General features: G+C 52.6%; 2 protein-coding genes and 1 pseudogene across 2 annotated transcripts; 2 read left to right on the top strand and 1 right to left on the bottom strand.

The window, feature by feature from the left end:
* The first annotated feature begins 125 nt into the window (after window positions 1–125).
* Window positions 126–4,700, top strand: LOC124662576 (leucine-rich repeat receptor-like kinase protein FLORAL ORGAN NUMBER1). The gene is made up of 2 exons (XM_047200397.1): window positions 126–2,775; window positions 4,049–4,700. Exons 1-2 carry the CDS (start codon window positions 126–128, stop codon window positions 4,423–4,425), a joined length of 3,027 nt encoding a protein of 1,008 aa, XP_047056353.1. The 3' UTR covers window positions 4,426–4,700.
* A 417-nt stretch (window positions 4,701–5,117) lies between these two features.
* LOC124662566 (peroxisomal membrane protein PMP22-like) lies at window positions 5,118–9,338 on the bottom strand. The gene is made up of 7 exons (XM_047200387.1): window positions 9,219–9,338; window positions 8,886–9,152; window positions 6,064–6,165; window positions 5,895–5,970; window positions 5,659–5,729; window positions 5,440–5,525; window positions 5,118–5,331 (listed from the first exon to the last, which is right to left on the bottom strand). Exons 1-7 carry the CDS (start codon window positions 9,336–9,338, stop codon window positions 5,265–5,267), a joined length of 789 nt encoding a protein of 262 aa, XP_047056343.1. The 3' UTR covers window positions 5,118–5,264.
* A 3,084-nt stretch (window positions 9,339–12,422) lies between these two features.
* Window positions 12,423–16,240, top strand: LOC124662555 (annotated as a pseudogene).
* The last annotated feature ends 1,583 nt before the right edge of the window (window positions 16,241–17,823 follow it).

The following is a 17,823-nucleotide window of genomic DNA, read 5'->3' as shown; positions in this document are numbered from 1 at the left end:
TCGTCCGAATCCATTCCAAATTCTCATTCCCTATTCCACCACCTCCGTTTCCCCTTTTATTCCCGCCTCCACTCCACTCCTCTGCTCGCTCTCCACACACCCCGCCGCCGGCGCAGCCTGCCACAATGCCTCCGCCCATCCTCCTCACCATGCTCCTCCTCCTTCTGTCGGCCTCGTCGTCGGCGTCCCCCGACCGCGACATCTACGCGCTGGGCAAGCTCAAATCCGCCCTCGTGCCCAACCCCGCCGCCACACCCACGCTGCTCCAAGACTGGGACCCCACTGCCACCTCCCCCGCCCACTGCGCCTTCACCGGCGTCACCTGCGACGCCGCCACCTCACGTGTCACCGCCATCAACCTCACCGCCCTCCCGCTCCACGCCGGCACGCTCCCGCCGGAACTCTCCCTCCTCACCTCCCTCACCAACCTCACCATCGCCGCCTGCGCGCTCCCCGGCCACGTCCCCGCCACCCTCCCCGCCCTGCCCTCCCTCCGCCACCTCAACCTCTCCAACAACAACCTCTCCGGCCCCTTCCCCTTCCCCACCACCACAACCCCATACTTCCCCTCCCTCGCCCTCCTCGACTGCTACAACAACAACCTCACCGGCCCGCTGCCGCCCTTCTCCACCCCGCACGCCGCCACCCTCACCTACCTCCAGCTCGGCGGCAACTACTTCTCCGGCCCGATCCCTTCCACCTACGGCGCACTCGCCTCCCTCCGCTACCTCGGCCTCAACGGCAACGCGCTGTCCGGGGCCATCCCCACAACCCTCTCCGCCCTCACCCTCCTCGAGGACCTCTACCTCGGCTACTATAACCAGTACTCCGGCCCCATCCCGCCGGAACTCGGCAACCTAACAAACCTCCGCCGGCTCGACATGAGCAGCTGCAACCTCACCGGCCCCATCCCGCCGCAGCTCGGCCAGCTCCAGAACCTCGACACGCTCTTCCTCCTCTGGAACCGGCTCTCCGGCGACATCCCGGCCGAGCTCGGCGACATGCGCAGCATGCAGTCGCTCGACCTCTCCGTCAACGACCTCGGTGGCGAGATCCCCGCCACCCTCGCCAAACTCACCAGCCTCAAGCTCCTCAACCTCTTCCGCAACCACCTCCGCGGCGGCATCCCGGAGTTCATCGGCGACCTGCCGCAGCTCGAGGTGCTGCAGCTGTGGGAGAACAACCTCACCGGCGTGCTCCCCGCGGACCTCGGCAAGAACGGGCGTCTGAAAACGCTCGACGTCACCACCAACCACCTCACCGGCCCCGTCCCACCGGGCCTCTGCGACGGGCGCCGGCTCGAGACGCTCGTGCTCATGGACAACGGCTTCTTCGGCCCCATCCCGGACTCCCTCGGCGGGTGCAAGACCATCACGCGCGTGCGCCTCAGCAAGAACTTCCTCACCGGCGCGGTCCCGCCGGGGCTCTTCGACCTCCCGCAGGCCAACATGCTGGAGCTCACCGACAACCTGCTCTCCGGCACGCTCCCCGACATCATCGGCGGGAACAAGATCGGGATGCTGCTCCTCGGCAACAACATGATCGGCGGCAGGATTCCAGCCTCAATCGGCAACCTCCCCGCGCTGCAGACGCTGTCGCTCGAGTGCAACAACTTCTCGGGCGCGCTCCCGCCGGAGCTCGGCCGGCTGCGGAACCTGTCGCGGCTCAACGTCAGCGGCAACGCGCTCACGGGCGCCATCCCGCCGGAGCTCACGCGCTGCGCCGCGCTCGCCGCCGTCGACGCCAGCCGCAACCGCCTCACGGGGGAGATCCCCGGGGCCGTCACCTCGCTCAAGATCCTCTGCACGCTCAACGTGTCGCGCAACGCGCTCTCGGGCGAGCTCCCGCCGGGCATGTCCAACATGACCAGCCTCACCACGCTCGACGTCTCCTACAACGCGCTCTCCGGCGCCGTGCCCATGCAGGGCCAGTTCCTGGTGTTCAACGAGAGCTCCTTCGTCGGCAACCCCGGCCTCTGCGGCGGGCCGCTCGCCGCGGCCGATAACGCGCTCGCGTGCGGCGACCTCGGCTCCGGCGCCGGCGCGGGGCTCATGTCCCTCCGCCGCTGGGACTCCAAGAAGATGCTGGTGTGCCTCGCGGCCGTGCTCGCCGCGCTCGTGGCGGCGTTCCTCGGCGGGCGGAAAGGGTGCGAGGCGTGGCGCGAGGCGGCGCGGCGTCGTTCTGGAGCCTGGAAGATGACGGTGTTCCAGAAGCTCGACTTCTCCGCCGACGACGTGGTGGAGTGCCTCAAGGAGGACAACATCATCGGCAAGGGCGGCGCGGGGATCGTCTACCACGGCATCACCCACACCGGCGCCGAGCTGGCCATCAAGCGCCTCGTCGGCCGCGGCGTGGGCGGCGACCGCGGCTTCTCGGCGGAGGTGGGCACGCTGGGCCGGATCCGGCACCGCAACATCGTGCGCCTCCTCGGCTTCGTCTCCAACCGCGAGACCAACCTGCTGCTCTACGAGTACATGCCCAACGGCTCGCTCGGGGAGATGCTGCACGGCGGCAAAGGCGGCCACCTCGGCTGGGAGGCCCGCGCCAGGGTCGCGCTCGAGGCCGCGCGCGGGCTATGCTACCTCCACCATGACTGCGCGCCCAGGATCATCCACCGCGACGTCAAGTCCAACAACATCCTCCTCGACTCCGGGTTCGAGGCCCACGTCGCCGACTTCGGACTCGCCAAGTTCCTCGGCGGCGGCGCGGGTGCCGGCGGCGGCGCCTCCGAGTGCATGTCCGCCATCGCAGGCTCCTACGGCTACATCGCGCCAGGTATTCGACAAATTCACATCCTCGATAGCAAAATCTGTTACTACTGAATCACTGATCACTGCACCATTTCGTGTTCCACAAATTCACACCCTGTATAGCAAAATCTAATTGAGGAACAGAGTTGTTGATTCAGAGTTATGCCAAATTTTATCTGAAATGCACACCCCAAAGACCCTACCTGAACTGCAACCTGTACTTTCTTGCTCTTGGATTTTAGCTTAGTTTTTCAGTACTATCTGCAACCCACACCGGCCCTGTGAATCTTGTTGCCATGTGCAAGAGTCAACCAAAGAGAGGACAAAAAATTGAGCTGGGGATTAGTGGCTGCTGTTAGTGTCTTTTTGTCTCCTGAACTTGTCTCTTGGATCCTAGCATAGTACTATGGACTACTAATAAATTTGTCTCAACCTGGAAGATCTTCTTGTTAACTGCCCTGTGTCCTCTCAACAAAAGACAGGACAAAGATCTCCTTTTGCACTTAATGATGGAGATATATCTTGGACCCTTGGTCAGCAATTCAGATAGTTTTTGTCTCTGGATGGTTATGTGCTTCTGCTTCACTTAATCGTGATTATTAGAGCTATAATCCTGTCTGATTAACCAATGATGCATGTCCGCACCCTGGATAGCAAATTCACACCCTGGATAGCAAAATCTAATTGAAGAACAGTGTCGATTCAAAACTTGTGGCAACATAGTAGTACTAGAAATTACCAAGAACTTTTACTCCAAATTTCATCCAACATATTCTATCTGAAGGCCAACTGAACTGCACACTCCACTGACCCACCTGTACTTTCTTCTTCTTGGATTTTAGCTTAGTTTTTCAGTGTACTGTCTGCACCCACACCGGCTCTGTTCTTGTTGCCATGTGCAAAGGTCAACTAGAGACAGGACAAATTTTTGAGACAGGACAGTGATTAGTGGTGGCTGTTAGTAGTGTCTATTTGTCCTGCCCCTGTTTCTTGGAAGATCTTGTTGCCATCTGTGTTTAACATATGCCAACAAGAGACAAGACAGAGATTTCCTCTTGCATTTAAGAACGTGGATATCCTGGACTCATCATCAATCCAGATAGTTTTTTGTCTGGCTGATTATGAGCTTGTGCCTCGCTTAAGCGTGATCAATGATAGGGATATCTGTCTTGGACCCACTGGTCAGCATTCCAGCTAGTTTTGTGTGTCTGATTATATGAACTGCCTCACACTAGCATGATTAGAAGAATGTAAATATAGTTCTGTCTGACTAATGAATTTGCCATCTGACGTGGCAGAGTACGCGTACACTTTGCGTGTGGACGAGAAGAGCGACGTGTACAGCTTCGGCGTGGTGCTGCTGGAGCTCATCACGGGGCGCCGCCCCGTCGGCAGCTTCGGCGACGGCGTCGACATTGTGCACTGGGTCCGCAAGGTCACCACGGAGCTGCCCAACACCGCCGCGGCTGTCCTCGCCGTCGCCGACCGCCGCCTGTCCCCCGAGCCCGTGCCGCTGCTTGTGGGCCTCTACGACGTGGCCACCGCGTGCGTTGAGGAGGCTAGCACGGCCCGGCCCACCATGCGGGAGGTCGTGCACATGCTTTCCCAGCCGGCCATCGCCACCGCTGCTGCCGATGCTGCCCAGCCCGACGACAACCTCCTCCTGTCCTTTTGACACGCCGGAGTTCCTAAGGTTAATGTACGCGTTTAGCTGTGCTAATTTTGGTTTACCTGGTGCTTAGTTTTGTGCCGTACGTGTGGATGTGTAATAACAATTACCTATACTATACTCCCCTGAAGCTGAAGGTGGAGGGCTGCAAAACCTGTGACTGGATGATGCTGATGCCATTGTGCATAGCTGAATCGGTGAACTAATATATGTACATATTAGTAAAATTCCCAAGACCAAATATTTGCTCCTGTAGTATATATTTCCAAGATCTTTTTATATTCTCTTTGCTGTTCGTACGTAGTCAATTGTTTTTTGCATCCTTTTGTTCTTCTATTGATCGTTGATATGGTGGAAGCAAGCAAGAGACGATCGGAAAGGCAAATTCTTTTCTTCGAAAGGACCAAAAGGGATGGCTGAAACTTTGTAAGTTTTACTGATGGTGATAACTGATAAGGATCGATCAGTGGATGAATGAGTGCAAGTCATCGCCACGGAATCGAATCGAAACCGAGCAGGCAAAGAACAAATCACACCGGTGGACCTAATTTGTCTTTCGTATATATTCTCTCTTTTTAGTTATCATGATATTTCATCTCTCTACTTTTTATTGAACAACTGGCTAGATAAGCATATATTCCCTGCGTGGATGTATCATGCATGGATGGTGGAGTTTTGAGACAGCTGCTGTCCTCTCCTCGTGAAAGTTGGAATCAAGAATGTTTTTGAAGACAAGTGGTTCACATACAAATCAAGTGACGAAAGGACAGAAAATGATCGAAACACTAGTGGCTAAGCCAAGATATATATTGCAGCGCTACTGCACTAGAGTAGCCCTTCCTCCTTTATGCATTCTTGCTAGCGGCCGGCGACGACGATGATCTTGCCGCTTTCAGGTTCAGAAACACTGCCCTGCAATTGGTTGTAAATCCAAACCATCTCAGTGAGCTCATCAAGCATTACCGGTAGTTAAAAATTGCCAAAAAGAATCGACGGACAGATTGAACTCAGAGGCCTCACCAGCATGATGCGACGGAGCTGGCGAAGAGAACTCGGTGCTGGAGCGGCACGTACTCGTAGTTGATCCAGCTAACAATTGGTCGCAACTGCACGGAAATTGTGGTATATATGTGACTATTTGGCTTGTATTTTGTTTAGATGAGTAGAAAACAGACTTAGCAATATATTGACATAAAGCAAAACACAAAATTAGGTGAGGAATAGAAGGTAGTAGTACACCTTCCAAGAGGTCAACTGGATGTTGGCGTAGTCCTTCTTTATCTTGCTCTTCACTTGCTCATACGGCCTCCCTAAAATTTTATGAATATTATTTCATCTGATGTTGGTACATACGGATGAAAAAAGAACTCTTCATATGTATGTGTTATGGAGGAAGGATAATTTGAACAGTTATGTATATGTAACCGTAGAGACGCATGTATATTGTATACTGGATAGCATATCGCAGTGAATACCTTCGACTACTAAACCGTAATATACCATGAACAACAAGTTATTCAATGGGGATGCAGTTAGCTGCTCCACTATGACCTGCATATATAGTGCAAGAGGTACCAGGTAATTAGTGGAGCTGCATAAGATCAGCATTATTCATGACAATATGCCAAGATACAAGACAAGTGCCTTATTGGCTGCAGTTTCTCTTCCTTTCTTCCCCTTGAAAATCCAGTCCATAAGCTTGTGGAAGAAATGGCCGAATGGCCCCGCGTACGCAAACCCATAGAGCTGTCAATTTGTTTACCAAATCACAACGCCAAAGTGCATAAGTTAGCAACTAAACAAGACAAAACTGATGGTGTCTAAAGAGGTGTAAGAGTTGCTTAAGTTCTTTGTGTTGTATTAAACATAGACTAGTCTCTCTAGCGAACAAGGAGATGAACTCGCATATGAATGCAGATTTTCTGCACCTAACTGTCGTTTTGGCTCATGGAAGTAGATGGCTCATGGTAGTAGATGATCCCATTATGAAAATCGTATTTTAAAATGTTCAAAACATGCTGAAAATAAATCTTTAGAAAGTATTTTTTTGCGGAACAACATATTGTCTTTTAAAAAATATGTTGTTTCACAATGGGAGAATCTGTCCTATGAGCATGGGCGGACCCAGCGGGGGGGGGGGGGGATGGCCCACCCACATTTCCTGGAAGAAAATGTAGTACCCCATTGGACAAAAGGCCAATTAGCCAGAACGGCCTCACGCGGAGTCGCGAACGGCGGTCACACCTGCTCGCCCAGTTGCCCACGCGATTCATGGACTGACGGCGATTCCCCGAGCCCCGACCGCCCCGACCGCCGCCCGCCCGGCTGCCGCAGCCCCTGCGCTGCCTCCGTCCGCTACCTCAATTCGCCTCTCGGCCCAACGCTCGCCCACCGGCTTCACCGCGTCTGCGTTTCACCGGACTCCCTCAGTCCCTCTTCCCGCCCGCTCCCTGGCTCGCCGGCTCGGCCTCGCCCCCCACCTCATCCCGCCGGCCGCCTCTCTCCCCTGGACCCCTGCTCTAAGTGCTCTTCCCGCCGATGACCAGCAGTGAGCGTGGTGAGCCCGAATTCTCATTTCTCTCTGTATCCGTGTTAAATCCTCAGTGTGTGTATGACTGATTTGTAAATTACTAATGTTTCAATTGTGTAAAAATGAAGAGGAGGAGCGAAATTGCGCTACATAAACAAGTATCAAAGAAGATTGCATCTTCTTCTACACCGTTAGTATGAAGAATGGCGCAAAAGTTTTTCACATTTGGGTGTGGGGGCAAAAATTTTTTTTTGCTAAAGGCTTTTCACTTTTTTGGGAGTTTTTTTTTCTTATACATTGTTCAATAGGTAAAGGTTTTTCACAATTTGGGGGCGTAAATTTTTATTTTTGGAGGTGTGCCCCCCTCCAGTTTTTTCCTGCGTCCACCACTGCCTACGAGCCAAAATGGATTTCCATGGGTGTACTACGTTTTGTGACAACAAATACCTACAAACAATATGCAAAATATGACCTTTTATGAATAAAAAATAAAAAAGAAGCGTTAGTATGGCAAAGTAATCATACTTTTGTATGATGTTTTTGCAAACGCTGGTGTACTATAGCATAATGTACATGTATGATTTTTTTTCAAATTCACAAAATGTATATAACAAGTGGGCTGGTGTTCGGTGTTTTCAATTTTGGTTTGATTTTTTTTTTCAAAATCCACCAGAATCTCCATTTTCTTTTGAAGTTTGAGAATTATTTCGTCCACCAGAATCTCTTTACTTGCTCATATGGCCTCCCTGAAATTTTATGAATATTATTTCATCTGATGTTAGTACATGCAAATGAAAAAAGAACTCTTTGATATGCATTAGTTACAAAAAGGAGAATTTGAACAGTTAAGTATATGTAAGTATAGAGACGTATATACTCCATATATTGGTAGCAAGATATCGCACTGAATTCTCATTTCTCTCTGTATCCGTGTTAAATCCTCAGTGTGTGTATGACTGATTTGTAAATTACTAATGTTTCAATTGTGTAAAAATGAAGAGGAAGAGCGAAATTGTGCTACATAAACAAGTATCAAAGAAGATTGCATCTTCTTCAACACCGTTAGTATGAAGAATGGCGCAAAAGTTTTTCACATTTGGGGGTGGGGGCAAATTTTTTTTTGCTAAAGGCTTTTCACTTTTTTGGGAGTTTTTTTTTCTTATACATTGTTCAATATGTAAAGGTTTTTCACAATTTGGGGGCGCAATTTTTTTTTTTGGAGGTGTGCCCCCTCCAGTTTTTTCCTGCGTCCGCCATTGCCTATGAGCCAAAATGGATTTCCATGGGTGTACTACGTTTTGTGACAACAAATACCTACAAACAATATGCAAAATATGACCTTTTATGAATAAAAAATAAAAAAGAAGCGTTAGTATGGCAAAGTAATCATACTTTTGTATGATGTTTTTGCAAACGCTGGTGTACTATAGCATAATGTACATGTATGATTTTTTTCAAATTCACAAAATGTATATAACAAGTGGGCTGGTGTTCGGTGTTTTCAATTTTGGTTTGATTTTTTTTTTCAAAATCCACCAGAATCTCCATTTTCTTTTGAAGTTTGAGAATTATTTCGTCCTAATTTCATTAACTTTAAATGTCTTTTTTAATAACATCAATTGTTTTTTCAGAATCTAATCTAGAATTTTCGACGAATATACATTCGAAAGGCCATCGAAGTTTTATCGAAATATTAATCCCCGGTGGTGTTCCTGCTCCTGCGATTCTTGTTTTGTCTCTTATATTACATAATAGTGTGGAAGTGTTGCTACTAAATTAGTATATTTCTTTGAACTAAAACCTCAAGATTTGCATGTTGGTTAACACATTCATTCGTGCTACTAACTCTAGGTGCTCTGACCCGGATCGTGCAGTAAACTAAAGCAAGCTAGAAAGCGGCTAGAGCAAACAAGGTGGCAGTAGCCGTAGCAGGTACCGTTATGAGGAGGAGCCTTCTAAGCTGGAGCTTCTTAGCGCCGGCGATCTTCTGGGCGATGGCGTCACTGCAGCCGGCGAGCACACCAGAGCTGACGGCCTTGGTGCGGAGCGGGTGCGCACGGAGCTGCTTCATGTACGCCTCCCCCGCCATGGCCTCCCGCTCACTCACTCGCAGGGTAGTAGCTAGGAATGAAATGCTCTGGACGACGACGATGGCCCTGCAGCTAAAACTGGGCGAGCGAGTGAAGAAACCGGAATTATATAACTGCCCGGCTCGCACCCATTATGTTTGGGTAATTTGGCCATAACAAGAAAAGGGGATCAAGAGTACCTGCTGCTGCTGCCCGGCTCGCACGACTAGTGCTCCTTCCCTCCATCTCCATGTGCTTGCAGCATCTTCCTCTTCATCTCCATGTGCTTGCACTTGGACGGCCGTGAGGGCGGAGCTCATTCGCGTTCAACACAGCCACACGGTCGCCTAAAGTCCTTGCCAACCCTCGCCTAGCTCGTTCTCCTTGACAAGCGTGGCTGGCCTCTCCTCTCCTCTCCTCTCCTCTCCTCGACAAAGATCAAAGTCTAAGTCGGTCGGTCGCGGCTAGCCGCACGCGGCAGGCTCTCCCCTCCTCGTATTTATAGAAGGAAGGTTAAGGTTTGAGGCTTGAATTTCGATGGAATGGAGGGAGTGGTATGACGGGAAGAGGATAAAGCAATTTTGGTTCTACTAGTCGCTTCCTCTTGTCAACGATGGGCATAGGCGAATGGCTAAGACGCAAGCTACAGTACCATGGATTCATGACGTGGATGGTGGGGCTCATCTCGTGATACTAAACGCTCATATAAATTGCTCATGTCCACCGGGATCCCGAAGCTCCTCGCCGCCAAATCGTCGCCCTGCCCCGTTAGTGGAGAGTACAGCCTGTGTGCGAGGGAGAAGGCCCCGCTACTTTCACCACCCGAGCTTCGCCCGACAGGACCTCTAACATCGGCGACGGGGTGGGGGGATCGAGGCCACCAGCGCTGGGGTTCTTCCCGGGTCGCCCGCTCGGGAGCAACCCGAGAGTACTGCACTGAATGATATCTCATTTTCATGTTTTTAAAATCCTACTATTGAAAAGGATAGGTCGGAAGATATGCCCTAGGGGCGCATTTGGTAGCCTAGGCCTGATTCGTGGCTCACTAGCGCAGCGGTGCAAGCACACTTGCGCGTCGAAAACCAGCCACGGGCCAAAATTTACCTGTTGTTTGGTAGGTCAGGCTGCATCGGTTGGGCCAAAAATGAGTTCTGTTTGTTTGCCTGCAGGCAAGTCCAAATCTCGATGGAGATGAGATTAGGCCTGTTTGGTACCATCCAGGCATGCCTAAGTTACCTCTTCTCTACAACGGGTAGCCTTACCATGCTCTCACCTCCCATCACAGATAAATCACAGTTCATGACAATTGCAAACTTACGAAGCATATCAGTTCAGGAAATCAGCCCTAGCTATTACGAATGGTAGTTCATAACACGATGCTCCCTAGCTACTACGAATGGCGGTTTATCATCACGGGGTAGTTCAACATATGGGGATCAAATTGGGGTTCGAGAAACGGGGGATCAAAGAGGGGTTCTTCTTCACTTCTTCTTCTCAGATGGTGGTGTTGCCTCTGGCTTCCCACATTGCGTCTGCCCACTCTTGCCTCTTCACCTTTCAGGCATCATTCTCGCCTGCTTCCACGCCATGGGTCTCTACTTCATCAAAATTGACAACCTCTTCGAAGAACTCATCCTCGCCCCAACCTAGGATCCAGTTGTGAAGAATGCAGCAAGCAAGGACCAACTTTACTTGAGTGTCAAACTTGTGGAATGGTTTCTGGTCAAGGACCTTGAACCTGTTCTTCAATGCAGCAAAGAACCTCTCAATGGTGACTCTAAGGCTTGAGTGTCTCAGATTGAACAACTCTCTCGCATTCAGAGGTCGGTGCTTCGCAGAGAACTCGTTGAGGTGGTACCTTGTTTTCGTGAAGGGAGATAGAATTCTAGGTCGGCATGCATATCCAGCATCTCCAAGGTAGAACTTACCGTCATGGATTTGCAACCCATCAGGCCTTGACAAGCTGTCGGCCAGGATGCTCGGATCATGAGCTGAGCCCTCCCACGCAGCAAGCACGTAGGTGAACTTCATATCAAAACCCACAACTGCCAGCACGTTCTGGCTGGTGTAGTGCTTCCTCCCGCGAAATGCTGCAGACATTGATCTCGGTACCTTTGCAGTGACATGAGTACCATCAATAGCCCCAATGCAATCCTGTAATTTTTTTAGCACAATCATGTTTCTGACAGTACCACACATCTGATAGGTACAAGGAACACGATTTTGTACTCACCCTGAAATAGGTGAACCACATGTAGCTGTTCTTGATCTTGGCTGGTGTGTTCGTTGATGCTGGCTTGATCATTTCAACTCTTAGCTCCCCAATTGTGTACAACAGCTGCTGTAAGTACCGAGAGATAGTCTCCGTGGATCGCCTGAAAGTGCTATGCTGAACCTATGGTTATGACCCACGATATGAAGAAACATTGTGACTTGTTCTTCGACAGACGCGTGGATGGTATCAACTAGCAGTCCTCTCTCCCTGAACGTTTTAACAAGTGCATAGAAATGAGCTCTTCTCATCCGAAGCATCTGGATAGCCTCTACATCGTTGCAGTTGTACATGTAGTTTACGTTGGCAATCCTCTCCTGATCTCGTTGCAACATAGGACCGTAAGTCACACGAGAAAAAGCAGCATGCCTAACCGCTCTCTTGTGCGCCATCAGGATCCAGGATTGTATGCAAACGATGGGTGCTGCGGCGCGATGCACAAGCTGGAGCTGGTCGGTCTACTCAAACAAGACCTATGCATTATGAACGGTCTCATCGAACCCAACTAGTTCTACCAACATGAATCAAACACTACGGTAGAGCAGGGGAGTTTCCCCTTACCTCCGTCATGGCGGACGATGGACACGGCCGGAAGCCGCCGCAGATGTGCGCAGGCTCCGCCGCGGCTGGAAATGAGGACCCTGGGCTCACGCCGAAGACTGAAGAGAGATGCGAACTGCCAGATTTAGGTCACCACACCACCAGAGCTTGGCCATGAAACAAATGGCCCGTAGAGTGATTACAGCCATCCTGCAGCTGCAACGTAGCCAGATGATGGCCGTCCCTTGTCCCGTCCCGTCCAAATCCAGACCACGCACTACTCCCCGTAGCGTAGCAGCCGCAGCCGCAGCAGCGGCAGGAGCTACAAGTACAGTACGCCTCCGTTAGTCAGCCTGTATTAACTGCACTTCCTCTCACTCACTGACACTCCCCACACTACTATTACCCGTCACTCCACAGCCTTTCTCGCTCGTTGACCCATCGCCAACGGCACTGCTGGTGTTGCGCCTCCACTCGACTCGTCCGAATCCATTCCAAATTCTCATTCCCTGTTCCACCACCTCCGTTTTCCCTTTTATTCCCGCCTCCTCTGCTCGCTCTCCACACACCCCGCCGCGCCGCCGCCGGCACAATGCCTCCACCCATCCTCCTCACCGTGCTCCTCCTCCTCCTGTCGGCCTCCTCGTCGTCTGCATCGCCGGACCGCGACATCTACGCGCTGGGCAAGCTCAAATCCGCCCTGGTGCCCAACCCCGCCGCCACACCGGCAATCCTCCAAGACTGGGACCCCGCCGCCACCTCGCCCGCCCACTGCGCCTTCACCGGCGTCACCTGCGACGCCGCCACCGCCCGGGTCATCTCCCTCAACCTCACGGCCCTCCCGCTCCACGCCGGCACGCTCCCGCCGGAGCTCGCCCTCCTCGACGCCCTCACCAACCTCACCATCGCCGCCTGCGCCCTGCCCGGCCACGTCCCCGCCACCCTCCCCGCCCTGCCCTCCCTCCGCCACCTCAACCTCTCCAACAACAACCTCTCCGGCCCCTTCCCCGCCCCCACCACCGCCCCCTACTTCCCCTCCCTCGCCCTCCTCGACTGCTACAACAACAACCTCACCGGCCCGCTGCCGCCCTTCACCACCGCCCACGCCGCCACCCTCACCTACCTCCAGCTCGGCGGCAACTACTTCTCCGGCCCGATCCCGCCCACCTACGGCCACCTCTCCTCCCTCCGCTACCTCGGCCTCAACGGCAACGCGCTCTCCGGCGCCATCCCCACCACCCTCGCCAGCCTCGCCCTCCTCGAAGACCTCTACCTCGGCTACTACAACCAGTACTCCGGCCCCATCCCGCCGGAACTCGGCAACCTAACAAACCTCCGCCGGCTCGACATGAGCAGCTGCAACCTCACCGGCCCCATCCCGCCGCAGCTCGGCCAGCCTCGCCAAACTCACCAGCCTCAAGCTCCTCAACCTCTTCCGCAACCACCTCCGCGGCGGCATCCCGGCCTTCATCGGCGACCTGCCGCAGCTCGAGGTGCTGCAGCTGTGGGAGAACAACCTCACGGGCGCCCTCCCCGCGAACCTCGGGAAAAACAAGCGGCTCAAGACGCTCGACGTCACCACAAACCACCTCACCGGCCCCGTCCCGGAGGGCCTCTGCGACGGGCGCATGCTCGAGACGCTCGTGCTCATGGACAACGGATTCTTCGGCCCCATCCCGCCGTCCCTCGGCGGGTGCAAGACCCTCACGCGCGTGCGCCTCAGCAAGAACTTCCTCAGCGGGCCCGTGCCGCCGGGCCTCTTCGACCTGCCGCAGGCCAACATGCTGGAGCTCACCGACAACCTGCTCTCGGGCACGCTGCCCGACGTGATCGGCGGCGGCAAGATCGGGATGCTTCTACTAGGCAACAACATGATCGGCGGCAGGATTCCAGCCTCAATCGGCAACCTGCCGGCGCTGCAGACGCTGTCGCTCGAGTGCAACAACTTCTCGGGCGCGCTCCCGCCGGAGCTCGGCCGGCTGAGGAACCTGTCCCGGCTCAACGTCAGCGGCAACGCGCTCACGGGCGCCATCCCGCCGGAGCTCACGCGCTGCGCGGCGCTCGCCGCCGTCGACGCCAGCCGCAACCGCCTCACGGGGGAGATACCCGGGGCCGTCACCTCGCTCAAGATCCTCTGCACGCTCAACGTGTCGCGCAACGCGCTCTCCGGGGAGCTCCCGCCGGGCATGTCCAACATGACCAGCCTCACCACGCTCGACGTGTCCTACAACGCGCTCTCCGGCGCCGTGCCGATGCAGGGCCAGTTCCTGGTGTTCAACGAGAGCTCCTTCGTCGGCAACCCCGGCCTCTGCGGCGGGCCGCTCGCCGCGGCCGATGACGCGCTCGCGTGCGGCGACCTCGGCTCCGGCGCCGGCGCGGGGCTCATGTCCCTGCGTCGCTGGGACTCCAAGAAGATGCTGGTGTGCCTCGCCGCCGTGCTCGCCGCGCTCGTGGCGGCCTTCCTCGGCGGGCGGAAAGGGTGCGAGGCGTGGCGCGAGGCGGCGCGGCGTCGTTCTGGAGCCTGGAAGATGACGGTGTTCCAGAAGCTCGACTTCTCCGCAGACGACGTGGTCGAGTGCCTCAAGGAGGACAACATCATCGGCAAGGGCGGCGCGGGAATCGTCTACCACGGCGTGACGCACACGGGCGCCGAGCTCGCCATCAAGCGCCTGGTCGGCCGCGGCGTGGGCGGCGACCGGGGCTTCTCGGCGGAGGTGGGCACGCTGGGGCGGATCCGGCACCGCAACATCGTGCGCCTGCTCGGCTTCGTCTCCAACCGCGAGACCAACCTGCTGCTCTACGAGTACATGCCCAACGGCTCGCTCGGGGAGATGCTCCACGGCGGCAAGGGCGGCCACCTCGGCTGGGAGGCCCGCGCCAGGGTCGCGCTCGAGGCCGCGCGCGGCCTCTGCTACCTCCACCATGACTGCGCGCCCAGGATCATCCACCGCGACGTCAAGTCCAACAACATCCTCCTCGACTCCGGGTTCGAGGCCCACGTCGCCGACTTCGGACTCGCCAAGTTCCTCGGCGGCGGCGGGGGTGCCGGCGGCGGCGCCTCCGAGTGCATGTCCGCCATCGCCGGATCCTACGGCTACATCGCGCCAGGTATAACACTCTGTCACTGAATCTCTGCACCATAGCAAAATCTAATTCATGAGCAGAATTCTTGATTCAGAGTTATGGCAAAATCTAGTTAAAGAACAAAATTCCTCTTGTTCTCATCTGAATCTTACAAACAAATTTCAATCAGCACATTCAATCTGGAATGCACACCCCACTGACCCTACCTGAACTGCAACCTGTACTTTCTTGTTCTTGGATTTTAGCTTAGTTTTTCAGTACTACTACAACCCACACCGGCCCTGTTCTTGTTGCCATGTGCAAAGGTCAACTAGAGAGAGGACAAAGATTTGAGCTGGGATAGTTGCATTGGCACAGTGATTAGTGGTTGCTGCTTGTGTCTGTTTGTCCTGAACCTGTCTCTTGGATCCTAGCATAGTAATGGACTAATAAATTTGTCTCGACCTGGAAGATCTTGTTGTTAACTGCCCTGTGTCCTCTCTAACAAAAGACAGGACAAAGATCTCCTTTTGCACTTAATCATGGAGATATATCTCGGACCCTTGGTGATCAGCCTAGTCAGCAATTCAGATAGTTTCTGTCGCTGGATGATTACATGCTTCTGCTTCAGCTAACCATGATTAGTAGACCTATACTGTATAATCCTGGCTGATTAACCGATGATGATCACCGTCTGACGTTGCAGAGTACGCCTACACGCTGCGGGTGGACGAGAAGAGCGACGTGTACAGCTTCGGCGTGGTGCTGCTGGAGCTCATCACGGGGCGCCGCCCTGTCGGCAGCTTCGGCGACGGCGTCGACATCGTGCACTGGGTTCGCAAGGTAACCGCGGAGCTCCCCGACTCCGCCGCTGCCGTCCTCGCCGTCGCCGACCGCCGCCTGTCCCCCGAGCCGGTGCCGCTGCTGGTGGGCCTCTACGACGTGGCCATCGCGTGCGTCGAGGAGGCTAGCACGGCCCGGCCCACCATGCGCGAGGTCGTGCACATGCTTTCCCAGCCGGCCATCGCCACCGCTGCTGCCGACGCCGCCCAGCTCGACGACGACCTCCTCCTGTCCTTCTGACACGCCGGAGTTCCTTGCTCGGTGATTAAGGAGCTAAGTAAGGTTAATGTACGCGTTTAGCCAAGCTAATTTTGGTTTTACCCTGGTGCTTAGTTTTGTGCCGTATGTGTGGATGTGTAATAACAGTTACCTATACTATACTCCCCTGAAGCTGAAGGTGGAGGGCTGCAAGACCTGTGACTGGATGATGCTCATGCCATTGTGCATAGCTGAATCGGTGAACAAATATATGTACATATTAGAAAAATTCCCAAGGCCCGAAAATTTGTCTGCAAGATCTTTTTAGTACTCTCTTTGCTGCTCGTAGTCAATTGTTTTTGCTTCCTTTCGTTCTTGTCTCAATCATAGCTATGGTGGAAGCTTGCAAGGGACATCAATCGAAGATGCAAATTCTTTTCTTCAAAAGGACCAAAAGGGATGGCTGAAATTTTGTAAGTTTTACTGACCGTGATAAGCATTGATCGGTGGACGATTGGTTGCAAGCCATGGCCGCGGAATCGAATCCAAACCGAGCAGGCAAAGAACAAATCACACCGATGGACCTAATTTACCTTTCGTATATATTCTCTCTTTTTGGTTATCATGATATTTCATCTCTCTACTTTTTATTGAACAACTGGCTAGATAAGCATATATTCCCTGCGTGGATGCATCATGCATGGATGGTGGAGTTTTGAGACAGCTGCTGTCCTCTCCCCGTGAAAGTTGGAATCAAGAATGTTTTTGAAGCCAAGTGGTTCACATACAAATCAAGTGATGAAAGGAAACAAAATGATCGAAACACTATTGGCTAAGCCAAGATATATATTGCAGCGCTACTGCACCGTACCAGAGTAGCCCTTCCTCCTTTATGCATTCTTGCTAGTGGCCGGCAACGAGGATGATCTTGCTGCTTTCAGGTTCAGAAACACTGCCCTGCAATTGGTTGTAAATCCAAACCGGAAACACCGCTTGAAAGACTTGGAACTCCTCTTTTATAAGTTGCAATATAGAACTAATTTTTTTTTCTAATTAGTTTCTCCCTAAAATTACATTTTTTCAATCAAAATAAAATGGAATTTTTTTATGGAATGAAAGTCTTTATGCTCTTATTAATAGGATTTACTAACCTTAAACCAATTATTTTGGAGAAAATAGATGTAAGTGGTAAGTTTTATTGCAAGAAGACTCCACTTTTCCTAATAGAATTCTCATATTTTATTATGAGAATTCTATTAGGAAAAGTTTATTGATCAAGAATACTTAGCACACAGTATACCAAAACTTTTATTCCATATAGCGGATATAGGAGGGGTTTGAGCTCAGTGAGCTCATCAAGCATTACCGGTAGTTAAAAATTGCCAAAAAGAATCGACGGACAGATTAAACTCAGAGGCCTCACCAGCATGATGCGACCGAGCTGGCGAAGAGAACTCGGTGCTGGAGCGGCACGTACTCGTAGTTGATCCAGCTAACGATTGGTCGGAACTGCACAATAATTGTGGTATATATATGTTAGTACTATACACTATTTGCCTTGTATTTTGTTTAGATGATCAGAAAACAGATTGAACAATATATTGACAGAAAACAAAACCAAAATAGGTGATGAATAGAAGGTAGTTAGTACCTTCCAAGATGTCAACTGGATGTTGGCGTAGTCGTTCTTGATCTTTCTCTTTACTTGCTCATATGGCCTCCCTGAAATTTTATGAATATTATTTCATCTGATGTTGGTACATGCAAATGAAAAAAGAACTCTTTGATATGCATTAGTTACAAAAAGGAGAATTTGAACAGTTAAGTATATGTAAGTATAGAGACGTATATACTCCATATATTGGATAGCAAGATATCGCACTGAATAC

This window comes from Lolium rigidum, chromosome 1 (genome assembly GCF_022539505.1).
Source record: "Lolium rigidum isolate FL_2022 chromosome 1, APGP_CSIRO_Lrig_0.1, whole genome shotgun sequence".
NCBI classification, from domain to species: domain Eukaryota; kingdom Viridiplantae; phylum Streptophyta; class Magnoliopsida; order Poales; family Poaceae; genus Lolium; species Lolium rigidum.
Note: the sequence above shows the minus strand (reverse complement) of the source record. Positions and strands in the feature narration are given on the sequence as shown.